We start from the raw sequence: 8,779 nt of genomic DNA, 5'->3' as shown, positions 1-8,779 counted from the left end.
GGGGGGGGATTCATCATAATTTGATGTTATGCAAATAGGTTGCATCCATTTTCTTTGTGTCGCCTATTTGGTCATCAAGACTTCTGGATGTCTTCTCTGGATGTAAACAAATGAATCGTGGCGTGGACTTGAACGAAGGGAAAGTTCTACATCTAGCCTACAAGATCACCCACAATCTGAATTGAGAGGGACTACACCACCTATTTGAAGTTAGGAAATGAAAAACTTAATTTACAACTAGATCTAGATCTAGATCTAGATTTGCAGTGTTAAAGTGCTGTAAGTATGACTGTCATCAATACTCAAATATACTTAAATGAAATTGTGACAAACTGGGCGCCCCCCCTCACACACACACACACACACAGTTTCGTTTTTGTAAACTTTGTTTCTTCGCGGTTCCAGTGCACCTTTTAGATGAAATGTATACAATATGGCGTCCAGGATGGTAAGGACGTTCAAGTTTCCCAATTTAATGGTAAGTTCTTGTAACCGCTTCTCATCTGGCTTTTTCCATACCAGAGCATCGGTTGCTTTGTCTCCTCATCTCTAAAATAGGAAGTCCTCCCCTAAAATAGATTATTTGGCAACTCCAGTACTGGCCCAAGCTCAAAGAGTATTGAAATACGCTTCCGATTGAAATATCGACGAAAACTTGAATTGGAAGTGAGTCTCACCTGTCACCAGGGGCAGGGGTGAGAGAATAGCCTGTGTCTCATCGATCTAATATAATCTAGAATCTAGATCTAGATCTAGATCTATAGATTCTAGGCCTAGATCTATAATTTTCCCCCTTCAGTCTTCAGGTGTGCTACATACAGCCTACAGTAGGCCTCTATATCCTCTATACTCTATGGTAGTGTCAATTGCCACTGAGTGACGTGGTGGCAATTGACAAAAATTGACTTTTTGTCAATTGCCACCGAGTAAATTGGATCTCTTTTGCGACGGTGGGTAGATCTAGCTTATTGTGCTGGCCACCTCTATTCTCACCCGGAGTGAGAATAGTGCAGAGTGCAGGCGAGTCTTGTGGCTATTCTCACCCGGTGCGCGTTCACCAAATTTTGCGTTCACCCTAAAACACAGAATTCTACACTGTGATAACAGAAAAATTGTAGAATTCTGTGCCGTGAACAAACGTTCCATTACAACTGTAGCCTACTAAAAGCGTACAATTTTGTCTGTGGGCCACTCTAGACTAGTCATCCAATGAAATTAGTTGAGAACAAATTGACCCATTAGACACACATTATGTATAAATGCTAAAGATAGTGTTGTTTTCAGACTTGACACCACTTCACTCGGTGGCAATTGACAAAAAGTCAATTTTTGTCAATTGCCACTGCGTCACTCGGTGGCAATTGACGCTACCTAGCCTAAAAGTGTGCAATTTTGTCGTGGGCAGTGGAGAGAAAGAAAGAGAGAGAGAGAGGAGTAGCGCGAGAACTTCCGGGCAAAACAAAATGGCGACCCGCGTAGTTCGGCTCGATTCGGAAAGTTAAATAGCCGTAGCATCTTTGTAGACAACCAAATTAATTTAGTTTTCTTGTTTAAAATCATTTTTTTCACTTTGTTTTGGTCAATTTGATTGTCAACACCGATAGACAGTATTCAGAAAGAGACAGAGAGAGGGGAGGAGTAGATCTTGCGAGAACTTCCAAGCAAAACAAAATGGCGACCTGCGTAGTTCGGCTCGATTCGAAAAGTGAAATAGCCATAGCATCTTTGAAGACGATCAAATTAGCTTACTTTTGTGCTATAACGTAACTTTTTCTTGACTTTTATCAATTTGATCATCCACACCGATAGACAGTATTCCAAAACGGAGTGCTTATTGGCCCACAGGGGCATATGATTTCCCCCAGAACATTTCTTATTTGCCCACAAAATTGCGAGTTATCTCCCCTGTATTTCGCCCCCCCCCAATCCACAAAGTCCGTCAGTCATAATTTTAACGAAGTGACTATTTCTCCCAACGTTCGGAGAAATAGTGCCGATCTTTATTTCTCCGAACGGTTTTCGGCTTCCGGTCTCGTGATTTTTTGCCTATTTATTGCGAGAGTTCGGCGCCAACTTTCATTCTGCCTCTGGTCTGGGAAGGAACACGTACCGCATGGCAAGCCCGCCTACAGACAACCTTCAGTAACACCCACCACACACCCACCACCATCATGCACATGTACACACACTAACTAAACATAACTAGTGGGCAACTTTTGAACGTATGACGAGCTGAACTGTGGATGGAGAGACAGTGTGAGTGAAAGAGCGGGTGAAAGGAAGAATGTGCGAGTGTATCCACAGGCGACAGCAACTACAAGACGACGACACTGGCCACCCCTGGCCTGGTCCACAGCTCACGAACAAAAGGAATGCAGCTCAGGCGGTGTTTTGTCTATATTATTGTCCATGGTTCGCAGGGAACAAGTGAGATTTTCTTTGTGTGTGCCTGGAGGGATGGGGTGGGGTATGAAAGTCATGCGGACGGGGATGAGCCGCGGGAGAGAACACGGGAATTGAATGAAAGAGTGAAACTGAAAGAGACGAATGACTCATGAGTCCTGGAGTGAATGGATCCTGTGTTTCTATTTTTGTATACTTTGAACTGTTACTGAATAAAGGCTGAAATAAAGCCCGAAAAACAAACAAACACACACACACACACTCCTCACTCTCCACTTACTACCACACACAGACACACTCAAACACTCACACATACACACACACACACACACACACACACACACACACACACACAGGAGCAAATTTTTGGGTCTATATCTATTTCAATTTTCAACAGCTAGTCTAGATGAGATTTTTAGATGAGTGTAAAAACGTGAAAAAAGAAAGGTTTCACAACAGAAAGAAATCAAAATTAGAACAGCCCATAAACAACAACAAACATTAACAAATAAGGGCGTGTGTCCACCTGTCTGAAGAAGATTGGCAGTTTTAACCCTAAATGTGCGTAATTTTAAAAAAAGTACAGGATATTACATGTAAATTATGGAATCACACACATTAAGGGGCTTGCCAGTGTCAGTACATTGGTCGCAGCAGTGACAAACGCAGATGCCAGTTCTATGTGTGTCGTTATCAATAACCCTCCGTAGATCTAGATCTAGACAGCACACGAGTGAACACAACACATTACGTTTAAAAGCAGCACCTTTCATAGGCAACACGTCATATCTATAGCGAAAAACTGTTTGGAATTGTAGCATTTCTTAATATAAATATTTACGGCGGACATTTTTTGGACCGATTGAACCATATTGTATACGAACAATCTTTGGTAGGCCCATACTATAAAATTATAGATCTATATAATATCCGAAATTTGGGGGAAAGGATGATATTTCAGAGTGTTCGGAGAAATAGTGCCCAGCTTTATTTTCCTGAACGTTCGGAGAAATAGTGCCCAGCTTTATTTTCCCGAACGTTCGGAGAAATAGTGCCCAGCTTTATTTTCCCGAACGTTCGGAGAAATAGTGCCGGCCTAATTTTAAATTGAGAATGTATAGATCTAGATTCTAGTATAGAGTTTTCCAATCTAATGCTAAAAATAAAAAGATGAACAATAGAGTCTAAGAAGTTACACATCTTCATCTTGTTGTCAAACACAGTTTACATGATGAGTAAACTAAGAAATAACTCAATTGTACTGTAATATATATATTGTTTGCCGAAAGAAGCAAGCATCCGGAGAACCTAAATTCTAAATGAAATACTGTTCGCAGACAATCAAAGTCTACTGTGCACATAACATTACAATAACACTGAACTGCAGGAACACCGCTGACAAACAATCAAATCTGTAGAAATGTGTGCGAGATGGAATGCCTCAGGAAAACATTAACAAGAAGGGATTAAGTGAGAAAAAATTAAAGAGAACAAGTTTGGACAACACCACATATGAAATACATTGAAAAAACAACGCATTAAATGGCCCATGTGGGCCAATAAGCCCCAGCTTATTTGCCCATGTGGGCCAATAAGAGCAGCCATTCCAAAATGAGGAAAAACAGGTCTTGTTGCACACTGGGTGAGAATAGCCTACGCTGGCAAGTCTCACCCGGGGTGAGAGGTAGATCGTATTTCTATTCTCACCCCGGGTGAGAATAGCCACGTCCATAGCACAGACACACACAGAACAGCACAGAGAATAAACTTCTTTTATTAACTCTTATCCTGCGTCTTTGCCCAGATGCGTGTATCTTATCAGCAACTAATTACGTCGGACGTGCCGGGCAGGCCGCCGGGGTCACTCAGTGTGTACTGTTGGTGTACAGCGCGCGCGCCGGGATACGTGTGTTTTCGCCATGAATACTGCGGGAGTGTGTTAATCGATGATGAAAATAACGCTCTATCTTTCATAGTTTTCTATTTATAAAGTGTTACAAACACATGAATAACCCCCTCTCACAAGCTGATAAGACATACGATTAGTTACGCCCATTCGAATAACCTTTCTGTTCTCGACGTGCTTGTTGTTTTACACTCAGATTGTTCTTTGTACCTGCACAATGGTATTCAAAACTATCAAACAAGCTTATTTTTTTATCAGGTAGTATCATTTCATACAAAATCAAGCTCATTTGAAATATTTGGTATAGAAAAATGGAAGTCTTGTTTCCTGAATACTATCCTTTCGAGCTCCTCATGTCTAAGTGGGTCAATTTTTTCAATAATTTCATTGGACGAACATCTAGAGCTACCAACTTGGCATGTTTTTAATGAGACGTATGCCTCGATTACGAACCAACGCAGGCGGTTCTAGAAGAAGGCCTCAAATGCACACAAACTCAAGCAGACTGACGCACACACACTTGACCTGCGTGAATGGGGATCCGACTCGGGACCCGAATGACACGTAAGAGGATGCGCGTGCGCTGAGCCAGGGGCTACACTGATTCGGGACCAGAACGCAGGCGAGGTGCCGAAATAGGCTTATCGGGCTACATAAACCCGGCTCCCGCAGGATGAGGGTTAAGTTGTAGAGAGAGCAGAGAGGTTTCAGGTTTAGTTTATTTAACCCTAGAAGCGCTCAGCGATTCACCGGAAGTAACCCACCAAAAATGCCCCGCCGCCACGGCCGATCAGTTGTAAACATGGGGGTTTGGTGGGGTGGAAACAGCTGAGATACCCGAAATGTATACCTGCTACTGAAAAGTGACCATTTACGGCTCAACGGATGATAAAAAGCATATAAAAGCATATATTTTCTTTAAGCTGATAGAATGAGCCATTAAAAAATGATCAGCGATCAAATAAATACAAACAAAGACGAGAACGCGATAGACTCAACAATTAGTACATCAGCATGGCGAAACAAGTGATAACATATATAGCGTGTAGTCGCTCAGCGGGACCGCGTCACTTTATCGGTCGATATCTCGGCCAAGAGACGCTCTACAAGGTCAAGATAACTTGCAAAGTCATTGGTCACTATTTATAACTTTGGCCTGTAATTGACTACGTCATTTTCCATATAAGGAACACTGGAATTTTCCATTGAAAAGGGTCAGCGTCTATGCCCTTTATATAGGGCCTGCGCGCTTCCCGGTCGAAGTAGGTCAGCCTTATATATAGGGCGTGCGCGCCCGGCTCACGCCCTTTATATAGGGCCTGCGCGCTTCCAGGGTTAAAAATTAATGGGCTGGTGGGTGAAGGCCACACATGCTACTACGCGCAGCCGCAGGGTGTAAACCGGACTACGATTGGCTGAACCTGTGACCCATGAATACATTAGAAGGCTTGGCTAACAACTTACTGTAGGTTACTCTACATGCGATTAAACGTAGAAGGATGCAAACTATTTTTAGATTTTAGGTGGTAAGGCACCCATCTTGTTTGGCGTCAGACCAGGATACCCCTCCGATCACGTGACTACATCTAAGTATAGCCAAAGATGGAAGTGTCTATGTACATATCATGCTTAATCTTCCTCTAATCTAGCTCTCGGAAGTTCTGATGGCCGAATAGACAGCGTGTCTGCGTTTGAAGTCGGGCAATGATTTTAGGAGCGGTTCGATCCCGGTCCCGGACAGTTTTTTTTTTCTCTTCTCCTCCTCCCGACTGACCAACAGTCCCATAAATTACAATTTGTAGCTTTGAAGTTTGTTTTTAAAAAAAATGTATATTAGTGATGAAGAATGCAGGGGGGGGGGGGTTAGATCTAGATCTAGGCTAGATGTAATCCTCCAGCGTCTTTACAACAATTTTCATGAGTTTTATTGTCTTTGTGTTTACCGTGTTTCAATTTTAAGCATCAGCGTACTTAATATCTTACTGTTCTGAGCATCAACGATCTAGATCTAAGCGATCTTCCTTCATCATGTCCAAGTACTTCAAGATCTAGAATCTAGATCTAGGAAACCCGAAATGTTACCGAAAACACGTCGTTCCATGTGGGTATCCCAAGAAGTGATGACTTCACAGTACTAAAATTAGCAGCCAATCAGAAAGATGCGTCTTCTATGTTTAACGGCATGTGGCTACTCTTGGCTCTCTCGACGACACGACACTGTCACTCTCTCTCTCTCTCTCTCTCTCTCTCTCTCTCTCTCTCTCTCTCTCTCTCTCTCTGTCTCTCTCTCTCTCTCTCTCTCTCTCTCTCTCTCTCTCTCTCTCTCTCTCTCTCTCTCTCAATCTCTCTCTCTCTCTCTCTCTCTCTCTCTCTCTCTCTCTCTCTCTCTCTCTCTCTCTCTCTCTCTCTTTCACTTTCACAAGGTAGGGTAACAAGAAACGAAAAAGTCCCCAATTTGTAACATGTATTTGAGCAAGTCTCAAAAGTTGGTCCAGAAAGTGTGACAAAAAGATGAATTTTGAAATCTAACAAGCTGAACCAAAAGCAATCTTCATTTCATCAACAGTAAGTTAAAGTTTCATTATATACTGAATTTAAGATAAAAAGTCTGACCGTTTTTTTTGTAATGTTCGATTTTCTGGCATACTTCAGTTATTGAATGAACATGATGATGACACAATAAAGTGTACTGTAATTTGCAAGTTTCAATAGGATTTGTCTAAAATTGATCAGCATGATAATCATTTATGATAATAGAAATGGGCAAATCAAGGCAAAAAACATCAAAATAGACCAACTGTACCAAAATTATTTGCCAGATTTCCATTTGGATTACTGTCATACATCATGTCCGTAATGTTTGACATGTCAATTTCTCTTTTATTTGGTAACTAATGAAGTCTGAAGAACTTTCTTGAACCCATTATATGAAGTCATTTGATTGTCTTATTCAGAGACATAATTTTGAGCAAACAAAAAAGATGAACATAGGTTGGTGAGTGTGCAAATATGCAATGGACATGACATATGAAGTGGTGACAGGAAGAAACATGTCATGCATCATGTCCATTGATCCCTTCATCCTCTGAGCATTTCGTAAAGCATACCCAGGCCCCAAAATAGGTTTTACAGGTATACTTTACAGTTTTAAAAATATGATTGGCATAAAAAATCTGATCAAGAAATAATTTATAGCAATAGAAGTGATATTCGATGTGGACATGATGATGACATTAAACTTTCTGTCATTGATCATGTCCATCCGTTTTGTGTCACTTTTTGCCTTTTTGCTCCTTTGAAGGCTTAAAATTCGTTTAGATATGTGTATCTGTTATTTTTATCTTCTATGCAGTAATGAATTTTGCAATATTCTACAACAAAAAGCTGATGGGAATGTAATGGACATGATGATGACATGAATTTTTTCCGTCATTGCTGATGTCCATGCATGACCAATCTCTAAATTTAAAGATTTATGAATGAATCATCAAGCACTATTAAAATGCAACTGGTTCTTACACAGAAACTAAACCATGCTTTATTCGATTTCACGAGACCATGGCTTGTCTAGCCACCGGACGTGACAATTTGATAGATCTGAAACGGACATGATGCTAAGGATAGTGATGACAAAAAACTATAGTTCCTCTTATTTCCTCCACGGTCCTCCATCAGCAGCAATGTGCGCTCAGTCTCACTCGGGGACATTTATATGGAACTATTTGATTCATTACAACGTTTGGTAGCAAAGCAGAGAAACAAAATACAGGCTCATGAATGGACATGATGAAATGACAGAAATTGCACATGATGAGAAAGTCTTTTTGTTTATAAGTTCATTAACATCCCCATTATGAGTCAAAACAACTCAACAAAAAGTGTGTTTAATAACCCCTTTCGACTAAAAGTAATGCCCATTTTATTCATCTCTTTAAAAGTCTTTTCTTTTTTCATCATTAAGTAGGCTCAACATAGAACAGGAAAATGACGAGAAACATCATGTCCATTCACTAGACTTGTGACCCAGTCAGGGGCTTTCTGCCGAACAGTTTATCGCCAAAATGCGTGCTTTTCTTAAACACTCAACTTTCTACCACAGAAACTACATGAGATGTTTAGCATTTTTCCTTTCCTGCATAAAGTTTCACTTCATTAAAATTACCATCTTTAATGTCACGTTTTGACCGCTCAAATTTTTGGTATTTTCCACATACATTTTGTAATTTCACTAAATTTAGCCATTGGAACAAGAATGCTTTCTCAGGCTATAACTTCATTCAAAGTACTTGATGATACACAGAAATTTGCACATCATTTTAGCATATCCCTGCTTTGATGATGAAATGAAAATATGCACTATATTTCAACAACCAACTTTTGAGACTTAGTCATTTAGATCTGCTACTACTAGATCTAGATTCTTCTTCTTCTCCTTCTATTTCTTCATCTTTTTCTTAGTTCTCTTCCTCC

The 8,779-nt window shown here is 40.6% G+C and overlaps 1 protein-coding gene across 3 annotated transcripts in view; it reads left to right on the top strand.

Moving 5' to 3' along the window:
* Positions 1 to 253: 253 nt before the first annotated feature.
* Positions 254 to 8,779, top strand: part of LOC100856792 (28S ribosomal protein S10, mitochondrial) — a 32,688-nt gene continuing 24,162 nt past the window's right edge. The window contains exon 1 of one of the 3 annotated variants that reach the window (XM_005100801.3): positions 254 to 279. Coding sequence is in view for 2 of the 3 variants with exons in the window: in XM_013083904.2 (XP_012939358.1) it covers positions 434 to 478 (45 nt within the window). In the remaining variant the exon portion in view is untranslated. Of the gene's footprint in view, positions 280 to 342; positions 479 to 8,779 lie in introns of those variants that run through there. The other 2 variants (XM_013083904.2, XM_005100800.3) reach the window with 2 other exon arrangements.

The sequence above is a fragment of the Aplysia californica genome, unplaced genomic scaffold (assembly GCF_000002075.1).
Source record: "Aplysia californica isolate F4 #8 unplaced genomic scaffold, AplCal3.0 scaffold00261, whole genome shotgun sequence".
Lineage (NCBI taxonomy): Eukaryota > Metazoa > Mollusca > Gastropoda > Aplysiida > Aplysiidae > Aplysia > Aplysia californica.
The sequence above is the reverse complement of the archived record's forward strand: the minus strand, read 5'-3'. Positions and strand labels throughout refer to the sequence as shown.